Here is a 24,463-nt window from a genome sequence, read left to right as displayed (position 1 = left end):
CAAAATTTTACAGTTTATATATACTTTATAATCATGAGTAATGACCATGTTCCTGTCGATTTGATTTAACAGGATGTTAACCTGGATCAGATTGGAATGTGGCATAATAAAGTGTACATCAGTAAAATATTGCAGTTTTCTTACCCAAACACTGAGACTCCTGAAGCAATTTACAGAACTGTTGTGACATTTCTTGGAAATAGAATAAATCACACCTTTAAGGTGGAGAAATAGGGTAAGTTATGACTAATCCTTTGGTAATAATTATACAGTATTTCTAGTTGCAATGAAAATTAATTTGTCAATTGTCAACTAAACAAAATTGTCCTGAAAAAAGCAAGAATAATAACCAACCAGATTGGAGGATGTGCCAAGTAGGTGAAATGCCTTTTTTTATAAACACTTTACTCTTCATACTGGATGTTTGGTATTTGACTTTTTTTGTAACAATGCTTTTTTTTATCGGTTTATTGCCATCTAATTAGATATTCATATGGAACGTCTGTTCCAGGAAGTGTCACAGTTGAGTTGTGCCGAAGTCTTTCACTTTATGATTCTTCAAAACCTGGTGCGATAGTAGATGCCAGATCCCATGCCACAAGGAGACAAAGCAGGTACAGATTTCTGCACAGATATTTAGGCTTTGTTCACATTACAGGTGATGATGCTTACTTTGGAGTTTTATGGGAGTTTTTTATGACAGACCCAACATTCATGTTCTTACATATCTAAAATAATGTCTTAGCCAAGTTCTCAACTGCTTGCTTATATCATCTACCTGGTTTTTCTTAAACAGAATCTTCTGTATAAATGCCCGGCAAAATTTGAAACTGCCTCATCTCCTTATTCAGATTGTGTAGAATCTTACCAATTCGTCTAATTAGTCCCATAACTTATTTTGTATGAAATCTCAGACATTGATTCAACAATAATTAAAGAGTCTAAGATTTGGCTGAGGCCCAAACAACAAGAAAATAGCTGTTTCAAACAGTCAGGGAAACTTTTAAACAACAGAATTAAGGTAAATTGATAATACTTGTGAGTTTTGGCTGATGATACTAATTTAAACTGAAAATTTTTCTAGAAGTTTATTTTTATTTTTGTGTTTAATGCAAATGCAGTATAAAGACTTTCATTATTGACATAGTCGTAACTAATGACATCAACATGTTGTCCAGTCCAGTTATTGTGTCTGAATGGTTATGTTAGTCCTCTTTGTCTGAACCACAGGCACAGTCTGATCTTAGTCATAGGCATTTTTTGTACTTTAACATGCCCAAAGAACTAGATAAAATACTAAAATCATAAAATGAGTCTCGTGCAACAGAAATGTTGTCATAGAGCATAACCATTAAAACAAATATTGACAGTTTTGCCTCAATAATCCACTAATTCAAAGACATATTCACTGATTATCAACATGAAGATCACTTACAGGTGTGTATCACATTAGTAGTGAATTAAAAAGGCAGTATTCTACAATAAAAGCAGGGCTAAAGAGTGAATTAAACATTTTCAACCGGAACTGATTATAATGTCTTTGTCTAGCTGTGACCTAATTCTCAAGTTTAACCACATCGTTTGCCTTACAAACATGTAAATATAAATATACAATGTGAGCTCTTCAAAACTGCCTTATTTATTGTTCAATTGTTTTTTTTTATTAATTATACAATTAAGACATCTCCAGTTTTCATGGAAAAGTGACATTAGTTGTACGCAATGAGTTAATATCTGGGATTTTACAACCTAAAACAACAGCCTATTATTAAAAATCACTCTCACTGAACTTAATGTAAGTTCATTTACGTACGAAAACCATTTTGTAGAGAAATAGCTGCAAATTCAACATGCTGTATGTATAAACACATTTTGAATAAATGTAAGTATTTGATATTTGTGGGTGTGTGTAGGACTCTGTACTCCACTCTGGTGTTCAGTGCGACAGTTCATGCACAGTGACGGTCCAGTCTCCCAGTGGCCAGCTGACATTTGATGTGAACCAGGACAACAAACTGCTCTACCAGGAGAAGATGCTGCAAGATGTGACAGGAAAGTACAGCCTGGAGGTGAAGGGCAGTGCATGTGCTTGTGCTTCAATGCCGGTCAGTCAACACTGAAATCCTTCCTGTTACTTTAATAATTATAAACTATGAGAAACAGTGCTAATATAATAATTTGCTCACTCATGTTATTATTTAAACTGTCAAGGATTTGGTTCAAATGATTTGAAGTGACAGATCCTACTACTCAGCTTCTTTCAGTTTGGATGGGATGAGCTATCACAGCTCAGTTGAGACAGGATCTATGCTCAACTCTGAAACAAAGCAGAGGTATTCATTCTGACTGTAAAGGGTGGATGGTACTAGTGTTTGTGGTGTCAATGAGAGCACACAGGACACTCAAATACATGTTATCTTATCCTTAATGCCTTTTAAAACAACAGCACAGCATTGCAACTAAAGGCTTATAGGTGTATGGTTGTGTATAAATAAGAAAAAAGTAAAAAGATGCTAAATGTTATAAACATTCAAATAAATTCTTCTAATAGTTTTGTAACCAGAAATACAATGAGCTGGAAAGGTTATGTGAGTGAAAGGTGAAAATCAGGTGAATGGGGATAGAGGGAAAGTATAATGTCATAATGTCAGCAGTGACACGGAGAGCTGTGCAAAGCAGAGTGGTTTGATTTCAGTTGGCACATTAGGACTAACTTAACTTTACACTTGGCCTTAAATGCAGCATCTTGAATCTGCCATAGGTAAATGAGACCCTTTGAAAACAAGTAGTACATGTCAAAAGAAGCATTGCAAGTGAGTTAATATGAAACTTTCTTTGTGAACCTGTTTCCCAGATTTCTCTTCACCGACTGATATCGACACTCTCAGTGTGAAGGTCGAACCAGATGCCGACTGCACCACTGAATCGTACAAACCTAAACTCAATCTGAAGCTACAATCCCTGTAAGTTACCAGCAAGCAAATACAGGTTATAACAAACAACTATCAGAACAAGGTGAAATATCACTGAGTAACATCATACTTTTGTGATTCGATTGCAGATACAGTGGAGAGGAGAACAGTACAAACATGGTGATCCTTAACATCAAAATGCTCTCTGGGTTTGTCCCAGATGCAGAGTCTTTGAAAAGTGTGAGATAATACAGTTACCTGAAATAGTATTTTAGGAATGATATTAATCTTGATAAAAGTAATAATAACCCCATACACTGCTCGCAGCTCCAAAATGCACTGCTGGTGAATCGGCTTGAACCAAAGGAAGATCGTGTTCTGTTGTACATACGAGAGGTGAGAAAAACTTACAGCGAGGCTCAAAAGAGGATGATCTTCAGATTTGACACTGATGCTGTGTTTTGTTTTTTTAACCAACAGTTACCAAAGGACACAGCAGTCAACCACAGCTTAGAGCTCGTACAGGAGGTCCCAGTGCAGAGCCTGAAGCCAGCTGTGGTCCAGATTTATGACTACTACCAGCCAAGTAAAGCAGACACTCTGACCTCCCACACAACTCTGAATACTTCAACAGAGACCTCAGCACATGATGACACTACAGTGTTTAGTGCAGCTGTACAAAAAATGAGATCAATGTCCTAATCATAACTAGAGCATAAAGGAAACAGCCAAGGTGCTACAGGGGAAGTTTTTGTGGAGGAGGCAGGTGAGAGATCGGCGAAGCAGGACCAGTGAGTGGTGAGCGTCCAGGAGGCGGAGGTGAAGATCCGAGAGACTTGAGGATTGCATTCAAAATACAAGATGGATTCAGGAAAAGCGAGGCATTTTTGTTGGGACAATGACTTCAGCTTAACCTGCGAGAAAATAATATCCCAAACATGTTTGTTTAATCCATATTTTTATGTAAACAGTCATGTCCATCACAAGTTGCATTTTAATGTATCTGGTGAAAGTGAAGCTGGTTTTATCGACTTTATGGGAAAGAAAAATCTGAAGCGTTTAAGGTGATTCATGGGACAGGAAAGACAAGATATAAGCCCATCTGCAAAAATTAGCTTTCCTTGATGTACAGTTACTTGAATAAGACCATGTGAGATGCTTAGAGGGGGAACCCTCCATTTGAAACAATTTAGGAACAAATGAAACCTAAAGTAAATGGCCGTGTGTTGCATTTTAAAAAATAACACAATTTTTTAATGTAGCATTTGCATTGGATGTAATAGATTTATATTTGAACAGAAATACACCTGTTTCTTTTGAAGAATTAAATTTTATTTCAATGTTTGTTTGTCTCTGTGATTTATGTAGAATTTTTGAGGGAGCATTTTATTTTATTCATTTTATTTTTCTGAAGCTTTGAACCAGTTGAAGCAATTGATTCAGAAAATGGTTCAGTGTTTCGAAACTTTCATATTTTTGATTTATTAAAATTCACAAGTATGAGTAGCCAACTCAGATCTTTACATTAGTAAAGTACTTGAGTAAACGTCAGTCAGCTATACCAGTAGTTAGATGTAAAAAGCTGGAATACTGTTTAATATTAATATTTGCCAGCTAATTATATATAGTATATGAGTAGTAGACCCTCGGTTTTTTTAACTGGAGTGTGTGTTTAGTGATTGTATTGTGGCTCAGATGGTAGAGTCGTCATACATCAACAGTGATTCCCAGGTTTACATCTTGGTTCCTCTGGCAAGACTTTGAACTCCAAGGTGAGTAAATAATTTTGGATAAAAGCACCTGCCAAATGACTACATGTAAATGTAGTGTTGCATGCAAACGTCAGTCTATAAACAGATCTCTGTTTTTTGGCCTGCGCATCCACAAAGTTTGGTCTGTGTCGCTTCAGTTTATCATGAAACATAAAAGGCTACGCTGATGGTTTTGTTATGTGTAATAAGTGTTTACCACTTAAAAGACTTTCCCTGTCCACAAAGGAGAGTTTTCTACTGTGGCCTCAGTACTGAGGACAAGAGTTGTTTACATGACAAAATCAAACATCCCACGCTGGGGAAAGGGCAATGTTGCAGCAGGAATCATGAACTTTCACTCTTGCATCCTTGCATGACCTCCATAAGAGAAAAGCACAGACCTAACTGTACAGCTGTTACAAGATCAATACCATTACGATATCATTATACCGTATACCCATAGGATATTTACACCTTGCTTTTTGCATTTCATGTTCCATTATAGTTAAGAGTGTGACAGTGAAGGTCTCGTTTCTGTGTATTCACTCCCCTGGTTATTCATGGGTTCTGTAAAAAATGAATGAAACAGTGTTTGGACAAAACATTGATTGTTGATTATTTTGTATTGTACTACTGTATGCAAGTGTGAACCTTCTACAAATAAACTATTACATGTTTGGATCTAATTACCATTAGCTTTAACACTACATGCTTCAACATGAAATCTAGAAATGTTTTGATTTATGGGACGTGCTGAAATCAATCAAGGGCGTTGTGTTTGGGAAAGGGGTGGTGAGGGGTTGTTATTTAACCAGCGCTAACACTTTATCCCAGTCAACCATGGGTCGTCCTGCGATGCAGATGTGGACAGGGACACTCTGTGTCTTCCTGAGCTGGATTTGTGTGGGTGAAGTGTTGGGAGGACCGTAAGTTTACCAGTACTGTCTGAAGAAATAATAGCATTTGTTTGTTTGGGTGTGTGTGTGTGTGGGAGGGAGAGAGACTGAGAAAGAGAGTCATTCTAACAAGGTTTCATTGATACTTTGTGGGTTAATGGTCAGATCCAGGGAGGATGAGACTCTATGTATGTATTTTTATTTTGTCTGTAGAGAGTACATGGTGGCCATTCCTGCTGTTATTGAAGCTGGAGCTGAAACCAAATTCTGTGCGAGTCTGCTGAAGCCCAATGAGACTTTGCTCATGACCATCACGTTGATTTCCCCTGAGGAGAGCACAGTCCTTCTCAAGCACTCGTCCAGCGAAGAGTTTCATACCTGCACTCAGTTTAAGGTCAGCTTATGAAAAACTTTTTGAATATGTTTTTTAAATTATAATGCTGGATATTTATTCAGTACACACTCTATATATATTGAGATGAGATGCTTAAATAAGGTAGCCTATCAAAGTTTTTTGTAATGGTGTACACGGACCAATGCTTGTGTAACATTTGTGGTCAAATTTGTGATTGTTTCTTGACTTTCCTTTATGCAATATCTTTTTGTCTCAGGCTCCTTTGGGGAAACAAGTGGTGCAGATGTTTGAGGTGGAGGTGAAAGGGGACACATTTTATTCAAAAGCAGTCAGGAAAGTGATGATCAAAGCCTATCAACCAAAGACATTCATCCAAACTGATAAACCGATATACCTCCCCGGACAAACAGGTAACCTCAAGCTGACCTATCATGTTGTTCACAATATAATATGATGCACACACCTGTGGTTCAGTGCTATCATAACACAATAACTTAGATACTAAATGTTATTGGGTTAAAGATTGCAGGACACAGAAGAGTTAGAGTTAACAGAGGAGTTGTGTGCAATGCATGGGAAAATTATAATCATATATTATACCATATAATTATGTGGCATTATTATTAAGATATCCTTCCCTGCTCTAACTTATAACTTTGAGAATAAAGATATAATTTTTGAGTGGACAGGGGATGTTAGTATCAGTAATCTGACAATATGTTTAAGACCTATCCGAAAAGAAATCTGAAACTTTCGATTTTCTCTTAGTGCATTTCCGAGTTGTCTCACTGGACGCCAAGTTCAGACCTGCCAATTGCTTTGTGAGTCCCTCCTCTCTTGCATTTCATACTTTTCACATGATGCTAGTACAGTATTAGTGATGTCAATTGTGCTTATAGCAAGTATCCTCTCCCCCAGATATTTTAGCATTTTGTGCATATTTTGTAATTGTTTTGTTTTTGATTAACAAAGACTTCATATCAAGGTGAATACAGTTAAGTGACCTCAATCAAAAGGTTTAAACCTAAAATAAGTGATTGCTTTCAAATCAGTGTTTAGATAAGCCTTTGGCAGAAATGAGACTGTCTGGGTGAGATTTGAACATCTGGACAATGTCATTTTTTTCTCCATTCATTCTTTGCAAATCCGCTCAGGCTCTGTCAGGTAGCGCACTGAACAGCCCATAAGTTCGGCAAAAAAAAATGTCATTTGAATTCCGGTCTCAGCTCTGACTTGGGCACTGCAGAACTTTAACTTTATGTGTTTGTTGACATTTACGACACCTTCGGCTACATATTGGGTGTCATTGGCAGAAAATAAATGTTCTCTCCACTGAGTCAGGTTTTCCTCCAGGGTTTTTCCTAAACATTTCTGCATTCATTTTACCCTCTTCTTTCACAAGCCTTTCAGAGCCTTCTGCAAAGGAACATCACCACAGCATGACACTCCCACCAGCATGCTTCACAGTGGGTTTGGCGTGTTTGTGCTGAAGTGCATTGTTTGGTTTACACCGAACATAGAATCGAGCTTAATGGCCATAAAAGCTAAATTTTAGTCTAATTAGACCATAGTGTAGCTTTTAATTCACCAGACCTTCCAGATACAGGTGTATTTATACTTTATACTATTCTCAACACATTCACTGCATTGAGGCCATTTCCATTTTTGGTGAACCAGAAATGGTTTTCACCTATTTTCAGTTTTGCATCTTTTAAATAATATAGAGTATTTGTCCTGTCTTCACTGTTACATGTAATACTGATTTGTTAAAAAAAATCTGATTCAATCAATTATGATTCAATGATGTGAAAGATAAAATGTTAAATGCTCTGTACACATTGGTGACTGTAGGTGAAAGTGAACAGAGGTTATGCAATGACAATATGACATGGGTTACTAATCAACCAGCTACTGAAGCAGGGTTGATAGTACAACCAAACCAAACCTGTCTGCACTGACTTAAAGCATGTGTATGGATGCTGTAATTATTCTATTGAACACAACTGTATGTGTTATCTAAATTACAAATCTTTATAAACTGTATTTTACAAATCATCTGCAATGACTCTGTTGAATTGTGCAGGACTGACTGCTCAAAATTAGTATAACTGAAATGTTGAATAAAGAAGAATATCTAACCCAGACATATTAGAAACTGTATGATAACAAAATATAAACCAACCTGTCCATTAACAAAATCCCTTTTTTTAAAAAAACTTTTGCAGTACAATATCATCGAAATGATGGTAAGAAAGCATCCACACATACACACACATCCATCCACACATCTGATATCAATATTTTACAGTTTAATAGGTTCCATTTTATCTAATGAATTTGTTTGATTTAATAGGATGTTAACAGGAATCGAATTGGACAGTGGCTTAATGAAACATCCAATAGCAAAATTTTGCAGCTTTCTTACTCCTTGAACTCTGATGCTCGTGAAGGAACTTACAGAATCCATGTTTCGGCTGGTGAAGATAAAGTATATCACAACTTTAAGGTGGAGAAATATGGTGCGTTGGAGAATTCTTTTGATATTAATTTCAAACCCAATTGCAATGAAAAATCTTCCATTAATTGGCTTTAAGTAAACAAACTTGACCTTATTAAAGCAAGTATATTAATAACAGATTTTGTCCCCAGTTTTGCCAAAATTTGATGTTAAAATAAAAGCAACTGATAAAGTGGTTATAAGACAAGAAGAAATTAAAGCCAAAGTATGTGCAAAGTAAGTAAAGGCCTTTCTTTATAAATTAAAAATTACACTTTATACAAGTCATGCTATACTGTACGTGCTGGGTGGGTAATTTTCAACCACACACTAACTTTATCTCGTCCATTTGTTGCCATCCAATTAGGTATACATATGGACAGTCTGTGCCAGGCAGTGTTACAGTTGAGGTGTGCCGACCTCTTTCAAGTAATGCGTTGGTGGGTCTTCAAGTTTCACCTAGAGATCCCAAGGGAGTACCAGAGATAACTGCCCCATGCTACAACGAGACAAAGCAGGTAGTTTCTGCAAAGTGGTTTGAATTTTTCTCATATTTTCACACACATCCAATTTTTTGGTTTGCTGATGGTCTGAATGTTTGCTTCTGACGTAAGTGTAAACGCTTTTTACCACACATTCCTCACTGGTACTCCAAGCACTTTTAGGGGGAATGACAAGCGGTGTAAAGACACATTTGGTGGTCAGGTGGGACAACAATCCACTTTAAGTCAACAACCTTTAAAGCACTGACTTAACGCCTCCACTGGTCAATACCTGGGATTCCCAACAAGTCACTTCAGTAACCAAGTTGCTCAGTGAAATCAACTTTCATGAGTAATTGGGGAATGACTTCTCAAGAAGCTTGGTCACTGGAAGTGCGTGTATACATGCAGAAGACAAGTAATCTGATTTCTTTTTCACCTTGGTTCGCAGAGTTTAAGTGTATAGTCGCAAAAAATGCTGTTTTTCATTTTATCCATTCATTTTTGTAGTGTGTTTAGAGTGACAGCATGGGGAAAGAGGCAGGAAAAAAGGGGTGAGATGTGGATGGCTTTTACACAGCGTGAAGTGTCAGAAAAAACAAATCTGCAGTGGAAAGTGCCTTAGTGCCAATTGCTCTATCCTTTCACTCAGCTGCTTGTTCTGTCTGCAGCCTTCTGTTGTGCAAAATTGGTAAGAGCCAATTAGAAACCTGGGTACGTGTATTCCTGGCAGAGAAATCAGCGTTCTCTGGGAGTAATCTCCCTGGGAAATCTAATTTCTCTATCTTCTACCAACAGAAGCCAGGTTCCTGTTTACATGACAGTTAAGAAATCGGCTTTCCTGTGAAAGCCTACTGTAACCTGGTAACTAAAGTGCATGTAAAAACATTGACATAGAACTCAAATAGTTTTTGAGAGGCAAAATTCAAAGTGCATTTGCCACTAAGTACAGTATCCCTGTTGGGATAACAATGACCTGGTTGACTAAGAATCTCCAGACACGGACATTTTTTTTCTGTGAAGCAGTTAAATAAAGTGTTATGAATTATACTGTAAACATTTAAATATGTCTTCTTAATGATCCATGTTAATTATTATGTTTTTAATTACACTTCTAATTTAACTTTCTAGATGGACAAGAAAGGCTGCACCACTTTTATGTTCAAGATGTCAGCATTCACAATAATTGACAAACAGGTGCTTCTTGATGTACTGGATCTTCGTGCCAAGTTCAAAGAGGAGGGAACAGGCAAGTTTTAATGTACTCAGTATTAAATTTATATTTAACTACATTTGAGCTAGTGTATTAGAATAATACAGAAAATGCGTAAACATTTTTGTAACATGGAAGCTTCTCATACAGGTATTTCACAGTCAAAAGAGAAGAGAATAACGATCTCATATGTTGTTGGAAAGCTGTCTTTTATTGATACACCTAAGGTTTATGACAAAGGATCAAATGTGGAGGGAAAAGTGAGTTGGAAAATGTTTTTCACTATATTAACAGTCCAACAGAAGCTTTGTCCTTCCTCCTTTGACACACAATTTGTGCTTCCAACAGGTTAAAGCAGTTGATTACAATGACAAACCCATCCCTGAAATGCCATTGTACCTATTAGAGGGTATAAGATATTCACCAAGTCCTCTACTGAATCTCACAACTGACAGCGATGGTGTTGCCACGTTCTCATTTAGTACAGCAAACTTTAGTGGGAACATCCACCTCTACGTGAGTAAAGATTGCAGAAAAAGTACAACATTTCTGACAACACTTGTCATTTACATCGAAATGCTTACTTGAGTTTATGTTTAATACTTACATTTTTATTTCTTTACCTCAATATTTGCCTTGCTTGAAATTGAGTTTACTTTCCAATATTCATTTTTACAGTACATTGAGCTTAAGGAATCCATTTAGATTTTTCTATTGCTACATGTATGTGCAGGTTAACAACAATCCAAACCTGGAGCACTATTTTACTAGAACTGCATACTATTTGTTTGGAGATCATACACTGTCTCTAGTGCAAAAAGCTCGTGACACTAGAACAGTCAGCTCCCTGGAGGTGAAGAAGCTGGATAAACCACTTTCCTGCAACATAGAAGAGGAAATATTCATCAAATATACTTTTGTGGGAGAATCTCACGGCTCTGTGGATGTGATTTATTTGGTAAGTAAAAGCCGAACTATTTCTCAGGTTTTACCAGCTTTCCCTTCCACAGACACGGACACAGGACATATTTAAAATCTTCATAATCACAGCAACTGAAATTAAGACTTAAGAGGAACAACAGTGTTTAAGGAAATGGCAGCATTGTTCAGATTCAGTTCCAGTTCAGCTGAGCATTCTGAAACCAAATTTGTTTAATGGAATCATTTGGTACTGTGAAGTCTTAAAATACAATGGTGCTTGACCATTAAGGGCTTTGTATGTAAAAAGGTGGGTTTTAAATACTATTCTGGATTTTATGGGCAGCAAATGAAGAGAAACTGTGAAACAGAAAAATGATCTCTCTTGCCAGTTGCAGTCAATGATCTAAACTAAATTGTTAAATTAATGGGACTTGCTAACATTACAGAGTTACAATAGTCCAGTCTGGAAGTAGCAAATTCATTAACTTGTTTTTCAGCATCACTCTGAACCAAGATACTCTTGGTTTTGGGAATATACCACAGGTGGAAGAAGGCTTTCCTGGTGAAAAATAACTCCCGGTTGCCTCACAGTAGTATTGGAGGCCAAAGCTGTGCTATCTAAAGTAACAATATGATTAGACAGCATATTTCAGAGACTTTAGGCTCAAATTCAATTACTTTAGTTTTTTCTAACTTTTGTAGGCAATTAGAAGACATCCCGGCCTTTGTGTCTTTTAGATAGGCTTTAAGGTTGAATAATTGATATGTTTTGGTTGGTTTACTAAATAAATATAGCTGGGTGTCATCTGCGTAATGAGGAAATTTATGAAGAGTTTTATGTTTTATGTTGCCCAGACATGTACAATATTAAGTGAAATGTATGGGTCCTGGTGCAGAGCCCCATGGAACTCCATAATTAACTTTTGTGTGCATGGTAGACTCATCAGTAATATGAACAAATATTTATAGGACTCATCAGATTTAAAACTGAAATAATCACAGTACCATGTTCCATTGTGTTATAAAAGATTGTGGCAAATAATGCAGCACTAAAATCTAACAGGATGAGTCTAGAGACAATGTCATTAGTGATTTTACCAGTGCTGTTTCTGTACTATGACTCTACTCTAACCCCTGGCTGTATATCTTCAAACAAGTTATTCAGGAAAACAGGACATTGGATATGTCAGGTTTTTGAGTAGAAGTTTAATTACAACAACTGTAATTATCAAAAATGTATGTATTTGGTACATATCCTGTTAATATAGATACTACACTACTTTGTCATTTTATCTCAAAATGCCCAGGTTTTATCCAGAGGAGCCATTGCTTTGCAAGGACATACACAGGTTGAACTCCAAGAAAAATCAGGTGGGAACAGACTGGCTTTAATCAGGAGTTCATGGAGTTGCATTTTGAACATGTTCTTTACAGTTGATCTATGGAAGAATATACTTTTTTTTTTTCGTTGTTGTTTTAGTAAATGATGGTGAGGTGTCTTTTAAGCTGAAAGTGTCTCCAGAGATGGCACCATATATCCAGGTTGTGGCTTATGTCGTCCTACCCAGTGAGGCAGTGATCGCAAAAAGTGCTGATTTCTTCACCGAGAAATGCTTCAGTCACAAGGTCAGTTTTTAACTTGTACTGCAGCCATGTGTTAGGATGGCTTCCATTCTGCAGAGCTGTCATTTATCTTTAGTTCCACAGATATCACCTTGAAGTCAGGGAGAAACAGGCAGGTATGATTTTAACAGCTCTCTTTGATGGTCACCACACAGACAGTTCAGGACTGTCTGCAGGTAATCACTGTAGAAGGTGCAATGTGTTTATACTGTGTGTGTCTGTGTCTGTGTCTGTGTGTGTGTGTCTGTGTGTGTACCTGTGTGTCTGTGTCAGGTGTCCTTGGAGTTTTCTCCGTCATCAGCTGTCCCAGGAGAGGAGACCACCATGCAGGTGACAGCTGAGCCCGATTCTCTGTGTGGTGTCAGCGCTGTCGACCAGAGTGTCCTCATCAAGGAACCAGGGAAGATTCTGGATGCAGATAAGGTATCTCTACAATCAAACACAAACAGATGTTTACATACTTTAGTTGTAGTGTCCTCTGCTTAATTTAACTTTAAAATCATCATGATTTCAAATTATTTTATCTGTTTGAAAAAAAAAACAAATATGTAAATTGTAATATTTTAATTTAATGACCAATCACTTTGTTGGTTTGAAAATATACAATTAGATTTATATTTAGCATTTTTCCTTAATTCCAAGCACAGCTTGGTTTAGCAATCTGACCGTGAAACTTAAAACTAAATTACTAAATTTAATAGTGACTTTATCTGTTTATTATTGGGTGACAAAGAGCAGCATTTATGCCTTGTTAATTTATGTTTTATTACTTTGTAATTATACTGCATATTCTTCTTCTTAATGTACTTCCCTTTTGTCGATATAACATAAAGGTCATATTGTATTATATATGTGAGATTTAACCCTTTGTAACCCTCTTATGGATAAAGATATGGTTTGAACAGATACAGTTTACATCCATGTGTCAGGATAAAAGATTAGAACTTAAATACATAGATCCACCTAGCCATAGTGTGAGAAATATTTGTTTTAGCATTATACCTTATTTTCATTTTCAGATATTTGACTTGCTGCCGGTCAGGAAAGTTTCCCATATTCCATATGAGGTTCAAGATCCTACTGAATGTTTGACTGTGAGAGCAAAAAGATACGTTTTACCCTTTCCTGGATATGGTGATAAAGACGATCCTTATACAGTTTTCCAGGTACTTTTACTACATTACTTACGTTAATAAACAATATAAAAATCGTATATTTTATACAAGCGGTGGTATTTTTGTGATGTTTGTATACTGTTTGATTATGTAGAACGTCGGACTGAAGATAGCAACAAACTTGTTTATGCGAATGCCTTCATGTGTCACTTACAATGGAAGAGAGTACCACTACGTTCATCGCCATGGTGATTTTTTGAATCACACACTAAATATTTATCATCATTAAAACAGTTCCTTTCTGTCCTCTGCCTGTGATTTAACATTTTTTGGTTTTGTTTATGGTCTTCGAGTTCAAAGTCGAACTGGATTGATTGGGGAACGAGGAATGGTGGGTAATTCTGCTCCTGTTGCAGAATCTGCTCTTATTCCAGTAGTGACAGTCCGCACATTTTTCCCTGAGACTTGGATATGGGACCTGGTGGATGTTGGGTAAGCTTTTAAGGAGCAGAGGAAATTCATGGTCATGCGATAGGGAACATTTGATTCTGTGTATTTAGGCCCATGACATAGACTTTTTTCAACCATATGATTTAAATACAAGTCGGTATTACTCGCTTCATGTATGTTCTTATTGTGCATGTCAACATCTTTTGGGCTAAGGTGTTGCTGTACACTGACAACATTTGTTTTTATGAGTAAAAGATTAATTTATAGAAGCTTTAGAATTCAAGCTTTTATTTCCTGGTTTTTACATAATGATATATTTAACAATATATAATGTTGTTTTCCAGATCGCACTAATTTGAAGTGAACAAAAGTAAAGGAACAGAATTGAAGCTAATAAAATGAAGTAAATACAGTTTCATATTTTGTTGCATGTCCCTTGTTTTCATTAAGCCTGCAAACCAGTGATATCGCTCAACATAGTCATAACTACCCGGAGCTGTTCTCTTCACATTCTTCATTGTCTGGATTGGCTCAGCCACTAAGCAAGACAGCCAGTGCCTACAACATTCAATCATTGCTACAGAACAGATCATTGCTACCAACCTGCCAACTATCCCCCCTCAAACATACTTTAAATGTTTATAAAATCTGCCATGTTGTATGTTTGTTGATATATCTAGGTGTAACTACAGGATATAAAGCTTTATTTCTGAACTTCTGCTTCATATCCATCTTTTAATGTTAAACTGAAATTACACTAGTGTACAGCAAAAATAATTTGACCATGCTGTTCCAATACTTTTAGAGACTATTCATGTTTTTTACCTCACAGTTTCTGTGTATCTGCTGATTCAGAGAGTCTGGAACGAAGGATGTGTCCCTCACTGTCCCGGACACCATCACTACATGGGAGACGGAGGCTTTCTGTTTGTCCCCTCAGGGATTTGGTTTGGCTCCTCGTAAAGAAATCAAGGTCTTCCAGCCGTTCTTCCTGGAGCTCACCCTGCCCTACTCCATCATCCGGGGGGAGCACTTTGAGCTGAAGGCGACTGTCTTCAACTACCTGACCAGCTGCATCATGGTAATCAGTGCTTCTAATAACCTAAATCTGAATGTCATCATGCTAAGATAATAGTCACAATCCAACATGCTGTTGGTGTCAGTTTAGATGGATCCTATATCTATAAAAATATTTGAGTAAAAAGTGTGATTTAGGAAAACTTTGACTGGGTCTGCATTTGATTAAATATATTACAACTGACCCTTTGGTGTTAAATGAATTGCTTTCGGTGGAAATGAATTTAATATTATTGCAGTTTGTTCTTTATCAAGCACTCAAGAGGACTAATGTTTTTTGAAACATTTCTGTGTAGCTTTGGCTACATTGTCTTGCAAGTAAACACATTTTCTCTCAAGACACAGTCCCCTTGCAGATTTAGGTTGTCCTTATATTCTGCTGCTTTTGTTTTACCCTCTACCTTCACAAGCTTTTCTGGTGCTGCTGCAGAGAAGCATCACCAGAGCAAGCTACAGCTGAATACAAGTTTCCATTTGTCTTAAATTTCCAGTTTCAAAATAAATGGCCTTGTCTCATAACCAGGTCAGTGTGACTCCAGCACCCTCCTCAGATTACACCCTCACCCCTCTCTCTGGTGACCAGTACACATCCTGTCTGTGCGGCAATGAACGCAAGACTCTCAGCTGGAAAATGGCTCCCTCAGTCTTAGGTGAGAGTCAAACAGTCATTCACACCCACACTGAAATTTTCCAGATCTACAAGAGTGATTTTACTTTTTCTAGGGACCGTGAATGTGTCTGTGACTGCTGAGGCTGTGACTTCCCATGTTACATGTGACAACGAGGTTGTGAGTGTGCCAGAAAGAGGTCGTGTTGATGTGGTCACAAAATCTCTCATTGTAAAGGTTGGTGACTTACAAAAAATGATACATTCAGTTATAAACAATAAAACATTTTATTTAATGGGATTTAAAAGATTTTTATTAATGGAACTGATACTTTAACTCCATTTCCAATCTTCTTCCATTGCAGGCTGAGGGAACAGAGATAACAAAGAACTACAACTGGCTCCTCTGTCCAAAAGGTCAGGATGGTTTATACCAGAAATGATCCCTCAAACTAAAATACATTAGGAAAAAATAGACTCTTGGAGTATTATAAGACGATTTGAATTACACACTTATTTTAGCATATTTCATGACTTCACTTGGGTAAAACAAGCCTGGAGATGGTGCTGTTAAGGTTAATGTTGGACACTTAAAGCACTGAGAGGTTGATTTGGTCTAACAATACCACAGCTGACGTGGTGTGAAGAAACAGCATGTCAGGATAGAAGAAAACTAGTCATAAAGGAGACTCAGGGGCAAGAAGAGGCTGCTAAATTTTTAAAGCACAGCAGGATGACTGGATAAAGTGGGGAAGTGTAGAAAAGAAACTTGCAGGGACACGTGATAAAAGGACATTTGTACCAGCTTGAATGTGCATTGTCATTAAGTTACATTAAGGGTTGAGTTTGTATCCCCTTACATTGAAGTTGCATGTAATATTTAAATTTGGATGTAAATTTAGAATTTAGTTGGCTCTAGGCATTTTACTGCCATATCAGTAATGTCCCTGTTAAGTGAACTGAGAATAGCATCCAGTTTCACCAAATGGCTATAGGTAAGAATAAAGGTGGGTGATAGTGGGAGAAGTAGAAATCACCAGTTACCATAAATACTTGATAACTTGAGAACATATTGTGTTACAAAGGTTTATTGTGCCCTACAAACTTCCAGTCTTAGGCCCATCAGCTTAGTGTTGAGGAGGGTCTCTTGGCCTAGTCTTTCAGGTTTGTTCCGCACTGTCAGCGCTAATCTGGATATAATCTGGAATTGGCCCATTGGTGAAAGACATCATGTTATGTGAGGCCTGTTCGGGGTTGTAATCAATGCATGAGCCGTCAATATTAACACCGCCAGTACAAATTGTAATTTCTTATCAGACAAATCCACAATTAGTCTGTGGTGAGTAAAAATGGTAATTAATACTGCTTTGTTTACAGTTTGTACAGCATGTCCATGGTCCCAGGTCTTCCAGTTCTCCTCTAATTTCAAGTTCAGAACATGCAGTGGTTCATGCATGAAAGTTGGTTTTCATCTTCACTGGTTGTGTGACATGTCTCGGCTCTTTAAATCATTCTGATCTGTTAGAATTCACAGACCAGTGACCCTCCTTTAAATATATGACCTCCTTGTTTTAGTACTGGCTGCTAATTGAGTTTCCCATCTGTAAGGTGATTTTTTTTTTATTTCTGTCCACAGAAGAAGTTTTGACAGAGGAAATTGACATACAACTCCCAGAGAATGTGATTGATGGATCTGCGCATGCTTCACTATCTGTTCTGGGTAAACCCATGTACACATTTTAATTGAGGGCTTTAAGAAAAAGAAATAAGGCAAGTTAACAGGATTCTCATTAAAAAGAGCATCAATATCTGCAAATTACTTCTGTAACCGGTTTGTTCTTCTGTGGATATCATGCTTTGCTTACCATGGTTGTTAAACAATTTTAAATTGTTGCACTTTCATACGATACAGAAAGCAAATTTATAGAATAACAAATGTACTTGTCCTGTGCACATGTATAGAAACATCCAACTACTATCATTTATCAGGACTGAATGTACTGGACAAAATTGTTATGCAAATGTATCACAATTTTCAGATTTTATCAATTAGATTTTAATTGAATTACTTGATTGATAACTCCACTTATTAAATTAGATTTTGAGGGAATAACAAAAATGTCTTTTAGTGGTGTAACAGTGTAAAAACATAAACTTTGGTATGATCAAGTGTTTTTGTGCAGGTGACATCCTGGGTCGAGCCCTGCAGAACCTGGATGGGCTGCTGCAGATGCCGTATGGATGTGGGGAGCAGAACATGGCGCTCCTAGCCCCCAACATCTACATCCTGCAGTACCTGAAAGGCACACAGCAGCTGACACCAGCCATCAGGGAAAAGGCCACTAACTTCCTCACTAGTGGTGAGTTAAACACTAAAGGCACATAAGGACCTGAAGCAACTAAAATCCCCTAAACCTTTTCTAATTACATCTGCATCAATTTCCTTTCACATTTGACAATTAATACATTAATACCTTAATAAGCTTGTTTTTTTACACAGGCTACCAGAGACAACTGAACTACAAACATTCTGATGGTGCTTACAGCACATTTGGATCAGGAACAGGGAACACTTGGTGAGAACATCGCTGACTAATATATTTGTACAATTGTGAGGGTTATTGTAAGAGGACCCAAAACTAACGCAGTGAGAGCAATGTGAGATAAAAATGACTTATTTGTAAATGGAACAAACAGGAGAAGAGTTAAACTTTAGGACGGGGTGTCGCCTGGGTAATCACAACGAAACAAAGACGAGGATCCGACCAGGAACAGGGGGAGAGCTGGGTTTAAAAAGGCAGGTGAATAGATGGAAACAATTTAGAGCGTTGATGACTGGTAAGCTGGAGAAATTAAGTGGGGACAGGAAGTGGAGAAAAGGGGGGACGAAATAAAAGACCAGGGCAGGAAGTTCGATTTTCGATTCAATTCAACTTTATTTATGTAGCACCAATTCACAACAAAGTCATCTCAAGACACTTTACAAAATAAAGTCAAGAGTCTAAAGATGTACAGAGAGAACCCAACAATTCCCTTAAGCAAGCCCTAGGCAACAGTTGAGATCTCCAGCAGTACCAGGATCAGGGTGGGCAGCCATCTGCCTTGACCGGTTGGTGTGAGTGGAAATTGAAGTGAAGTGAAGTGAAGTCCCCCAGCTGTCTAAGCCTATAGCAGCATAACTATAACTAACTATAAGCTTTATGATAGACGAAGGTTTTGAGCCTAGACTAAAAAGTAGAGGTTTAGAGAGGGTGTCTGCTTCCCGAATCTGAACTGGGAGCTGGTTCCACAGGAAAGGAGCTTGATAGCTAAAGGCTCTGCCTCCCATTCTACCTTTGGAAATTCTGGGAACCACAAGTAGGCTTGAATTTTGAGATCAAAGTGGTCTACTGGGATGATATGGTATTATGAGGTCTTCTATATATGATGGAGTGATGAAGTGAGTATGAGTGTCAGATTATGACAACAATGTGTCTTATTTTGTCAGTTTATTTCTAAATGTAGTTTTACTTTTCCTCAGGTTGACCGCTTTTGTACTAAGATCTTTTGCCAAAGCTCAGTCTTTCATCTACATTGACCCAACAAAGATTGAAGAGTCTAAAACTTGGCTGGAGGTTAAACAACAAGAAAATGGCTGTTTTCAACAGTCAGGCAAACTCTTTCACAACATAATGAAGGTAAACTGACAGTACAGTTTGTAGAGTAATGACTGATGCTACTTCAGACTAAGAACAGGTTATAGATATTATGTATATATGTTTATGTTTATTTTCATCTAGAGTTAAATGCAGATGCATCATCATGGCTTAAATCTACAACATAGTCATAACTAATGCCGGGGCAACAGTGGCTCAGTTGTAGGCTCAATTGGTAGGTGGCCCCCCACTGACCATAGGGTTGGAGGTTCCCGCCCAGCTCTTCCCAACCACATCTGAAAGGGTCCCTGGGCAAGACACTAAACCCCCAACAGCCCATCCCCATCCTCAACTGCACAGTGCGGGTCTAAGCCCAGTAGAAACATTTACATGCAGACTAATAATTGGTGATCTGTGGTGACCCTAAACGATAACGACACAAGGACAAAAAATTCAGTCCAGTATGTTGGAGGTCGAGTCATGATAAAGTCTGAATGGTGCCTTTCTCTCTACAGGGTGGTGTGTCTGATGAAGTGACTCTCAGTGCTTATATCACTGCTGCCTTCTTGGAGATGAATGTGTCAGCAAACGTGAGTAGACCCTGTAACCACATTACTAATCTTATTACAACAGCACATGCTGCATGTATAAACAGATTTTCAGTAACCATGTGTCTTAAGTGCTTGTAAACTGATTCCCTGCTTACCTGGTTAGCTGCAACTGGTAAAGACAGTAAAACTCTCTTCAGAACTGGTGACATATTTTAAGAACTATATATAAAAAAGTATTTACTGGAATCAGGGCCTGTATCCACATTAACCAGTCCCTACAGGATTTCATTAACATTTCTCTTATTGTTGGGACCTAAAATTCCAGATGTTATAAAATTGTGATGCTTTTTGCAATGTGTTTATGATGTTTTTAATGGGAAGGTTGCACAGAATCAGGGATCACAGTGTTACAGACAAAGAAGACTGCTACTGCTTAGTCGTGGTAACATTGATTCTTTTAAAATATATATTTGCCTTTGGTCCTTGAAAGGTAATAATGGATTATACAGTAATATTCAGGATAAGTTCACAGTTTAATAACCATATGATGGTTAAATCTATTACAGAGTCCTGTTATGACAAAGAGCCTGTTGTGCCTCAAGAAGTCCATCAATGACCTCAGCAACACCTACACTACAGCTCTGCTGGCGTACGTCTTCACCCTGGCAGGAGACATGGAGACGCGAGCTCATCTTCTGCAGCACCTAGACTCAGTAGCATTGGATGAAGGTGAGACATCACATTAAAGGAAATCATGGTGACTTCATTACTGTGACTGTGAGGGACATGACACCTGTTTGTCTGTGGGTGGTTGTTTTAGGAGGATTCCTGCACTGGTCTCAGACTGCAACAGAAACATCAGCCTCTTTGTCTGTAGAGATCAGCTCCTATGTGCTACTCGCCAAACTCAGTGCCTCCCCTACAGCTGAAGACTTGGGCTACAGCTCCCGTATCGTCAGGTGGCTGACGGGGCAGCAGAACCATTACGGAGGCTTCTCCTCCACACAGGTACAGGCCAAACAGTGAATTAAAAAGGCAATATTCTACAATTAAAGCAGGGCTAAAGAGTGAATTGGAAAATTTTTTCACACCTGTGATCTAAAGTTCAAGTTTAGCCACATCATTGTTTTGTGAACATCATGCACAGTGGCAGGAAAAATAACTGAAACATTTGAAATTTTTGTGTAAATTGATCATAAAATGTGATCCGATCTGCAGCAAAGTTAGAAAAAATTACAGTAAACTCAATACTTCTAATCTGATAAGACAACTAGTCATCATCTATAATGGCTTTATTAAACACAGCCAATAAACAAAGAAAGTGGAAAGAGAAACAGCAATAGTGTTGTAACTACTGGTTGAATCAGCTTTGGCAGCAATAACCTCATGCAAGCAATTGCTGTAGCTGTGGATTAGACCTGCATAATGTTCAGGAGCAATTTTGGACTATTCTTCCGTAAAGACCTGCTTCAGTTCAGTCAAATCCTGGTGTGAACGGTTCTCTTGAGGTCATTCAATAGCAATCCACGCTCCTCCAGTGCTGCAGCCCTGCTCGTTTTGCAATATCCCTGCACTACTAGTCAATCAGAGGCTGGGGGAGCTGTGGGAGCACTGGTTTAGGGTATTTGTCCTGCTGCACCACGCAGCTCCTTCTTCTGAGCTTCTGTTACATTATCTGTGTTTTGTGTATCTTTAACTCATGAACAGAGGTGTCAACTAACTGAGTCTTTGAAGTCTTTAGCTGTTTCTCTGTGGCTCTTTTTACCTCATCGAAGATTCTGCTTTGTACGTCTGGAATGATCTTGGCTGGGTGGGCACTTATATAGAGAGACCCATACTACCAAATCATATCCAATGTGACAATGAGACAATGTGTCTGACACACTGACATTGAGCGTTTTTATGAGACACGTGACTCCAGTTGATATTTAGTGACATCAGAAGACTAGTGTCAGCATTACTTTATGTTTAGTGGGAATTTTTAAAAAAACACATGAAAGATCATCAACCTAGAAATATTGTGTTTGTTTACAGTAAATCAGTGACTGAAGATCTGATCACATTTTATAATCAATCCGGCAGAAAATTGTGAAGTGTTCACTTACTTTTTCTTGCCATTTTCTCTAAAATTTCAGCTTATTAAAACCGCCTCCATTTCATTGTAGTATTTTCAATTTCAGCCACTTTAAATGGATATAAAATGTTTCATTAAAATTCCCTACTTCATAATCGTAATCAAACTATAAAACAATGAATAAATCCTTTTCTTTTTGGAAAGACAAGAGACAGTTTAGACATATAAAGTTTCTGTAGAGCAAACGTTCGCCTGCTTTTCCCAGTGTCCATGAATGTTTCCACCCACTACATTGTGAGAAATAAGGGTCAGTGCTATACAGCTGTAGAAGTTTCTATTAAGAACTATTATTTATTTAACGTTTATATAGTTTCAGCCACATATTTGGGGTGTGTGTGTGTGTGTGTGTGTGTAGGACACAGTGGTGGCTCTCCAGGCTCTGGCTCTCTACTCCACTCTGGTGTTCAGTCCAGAAGGTTCCAGCACAGTGACGGTCCAGTCTCCCAGTGGCCAGCTGACATTTGATGTGAACCAGGACAACAAACTGCTCTACCAGGAGAAGATGCTGCAAGATGTGACAGGAAAGTACAGCCTGGAGGTGAAGGGCAGTGCATGTGCTTCAATGCAGGTCAGTCAACACTGGAAGTTTTCCTGTTTCTTTTTCTTTAATATACAGCACATACAATTATTTCAAACAAGGGATTAGCAACAAACCATATGTTTTATTTACATTCATTTTCTTACTACATTGTAATTTCAGGGCTGTGATACAAAGGGTGCCATGTTCTATGTTGTTTAATAATTTATAAATTCTAATAATAATAATAATATATGTAAATAGGAGGAAATAGCTTAAAATATTCTTCACTCTTTTTGACTTGGCTTCCTGCATCATTCTTCATTTTCTCTCTGGTACATGAAACAACACATGCTCACCAACCCATAGCAAATTTCATGCAACATCCTGAAACAAGTATATGAAAAACGGAACACTTGTAAAAAAAAAAGGTGGTGCTTAAAGGAAACGTCATTAATCTGGTCATAAAACAATCTAATCAAAGATTATTATTGACATACTTGTTTTTATGAATATAAAACTTTGCTTGTGAACCTGTTTCCCAGCTTTCTCTTCACTATAACATCCCAACTCCTACTGATGTCACCACTCTGAGTGTTGAGGTCAAACCAAATGCCGACTGCACCAGTGAATCTCACAGACCTAGACTCACTCTGACTCTAAAATCCCTGTAAGATTCAAGTTACAGCAAACAACTATCAGAACTATGAAAAACAAGGTGAAATCTCACTGAGTAACATCATTCTTTTATGGCTCATTACAGATACAGTGGAGAGGAGAACAGTACAAACATGGTGATCCTGGACATCAAAATGCTGTCTGGGTTTGTCCCACACCCAGACTCTTTGAAGAGTGTGAGTTAATACAGATACCTTTACTGGATGTTCTGGGAAAGTCATTGATGTTGATAAAGTTGATAAAAACCTAATATACTCATTGTAATATCATCAGCTCCAACGTGCCCTGCTGGTGGATCGTGTTGAACAAAAGGAAGATCATGTTCTGGTGTACATACGAGAGGTGAGAGGCATTTACAGCGAGGCTCAAAAGATGATGATCTGCAAATCTGTCTCTGATGTTGTCTGTCTTTTTTGTTTTTAACCAACAGTTACCAAAGGACATACCAATCAACCACAGCTTAGAGCTCGTACAGGAGGTCCCAGTGCAGAGCCTGAAGCCAGCTGTGGTCCAGATTTATGACTACTACCAGCCAAGTAAAGCAGACACTGTGATCTCCTATACAACCCTGAATCTTTTTACTGACAACAAAACACACAATGTGAATTCATTTGAAATGTTGGAAACACACACAAAACTTAACTTTTTGATTTTCTTTTTCTCTCAGGTGATCAGGCAGAGACAGAATACATCTACCCATGTGCTGCAGGTAAGAGTCCAAAATAACGTTTCTGATATGAATTTAAAGGCCAAAAGAGCACAAACAGCACGTTATCTACTGAATATATCATAAATTAGTCAGAACAACAGTTTTGATTTTTCTTTTCTTTTGCAGCTTAAAGAGGGACGTGTGGTCAGTCCTCATCAATGATTCACATATTTAAAAAGTCCATTTTACTAAAGCAATGTGCTTTGTGACTCCATGTCTGTTTGTGTAAACGTATACAGTTACTGTGTATTTCACAACAAACCTTTCAGCTGTGTGGCTATTTTTTTCTAGAATTACATTTATGCATATTGGACAATTAAACAATGTGAATCCCCCACTA

The 24,463-nt window shown here is 37.8% G+C and overlaps 2 protein-coding genes across 2 annotated transcripts; both read left to right on the top strand.

Moving 5' to 3' along the window:
• Positions 1–1,921: 1,921 nt before the first annotated feature.
• LOC137128853 (pregnancy zone protein-like) lies at positions 1,922–4,256 on the top strand. Its single transcript, XM_067507476.1, has 5 exons — positions 1,922–2,105; positions 2,855–2,963; positions 3,062–3,152; positions 3,240–3,308; positions 3,393–4,256. Exons 1-5 carry the CDS (start codon positions 2,084–2,086, stop codon positions 3,612–3,614), a joined length of 513 nt encoding a protein of 170 aa, XP_067363577.1. The 5' UTR covers positions 1,922–2,083; the 3' UTR covers positions 3,615–4,256.
• A 1,174-nt stretch (positions 4,257–5,430) lies between these two features.
• LOC137128847 (alpha-2-macroglobulin-like) lies at positions 5,431–24,463 on the top strand. Its single transcript, XM_067507466.1, has 36 exons — positions 5,431–5,589; positions 5,773–5,953; positions 6,171–6,324; positions 6,683–6,735; positions 8,140–8,160; positions 8,268–8,433; positions 8,564–8,648; positions 8,779–8,929; positions 10,025–10,142; positions 10,257–10,366; positions 10,455–10,622; positions 10,840–11,064; positions 12,335–12,398; positions 12,508–12,653; positions 12,924–13,073; positions 13,670–13,816; positions 13,920–14,013; positions 14,119–14,257; positions 15,071–15,296; positions 15,816–15,942; positions 16,016–16,137; positions 16,265–16,316; positions 17,536–17,619; positions 18,083–18,259; positions 18,400–18,475; positions 19,420–19,576; positions 20,050–20,124; positions 20,652–20,814; positions 20,906–21,093; positions 22,575–22,787; positions 23,282–23,406; positions 23,500–23,590; positions 23,688–23,756; positions 23,845–23,950; positions 24,082–24,123; positions 24,250–24,463. Exons 1-36 carry the CDS (start codon positions 5,504–5,506, stop codon positions 24,252–24,254), a joined length of 4,356 nt encoding a protein of 1,451 aa, XP_067363567.1. The 5' UTR covers positions 5,431–5,503; the 3' UTR covers positions 24,255–24,463.

The sequence above is a fragment of the Channa argus genome, chromosome 6 (assembly GCF_033026475.1).
Source record: "Channa argus isolate prfri chromosome 6, Channa argus male v1.0, whole genome shotgun sequence".
In the NCBI taxonomy this organism is placed as follows: Eukaryota; Metazoa; Chordata; class Actinopteri; order Anabantiformes; family Channidae; genus Channa; species Channa argus.
This window is presented reverse-complemented; position numbering and strand designations above follow the sequence as displayed.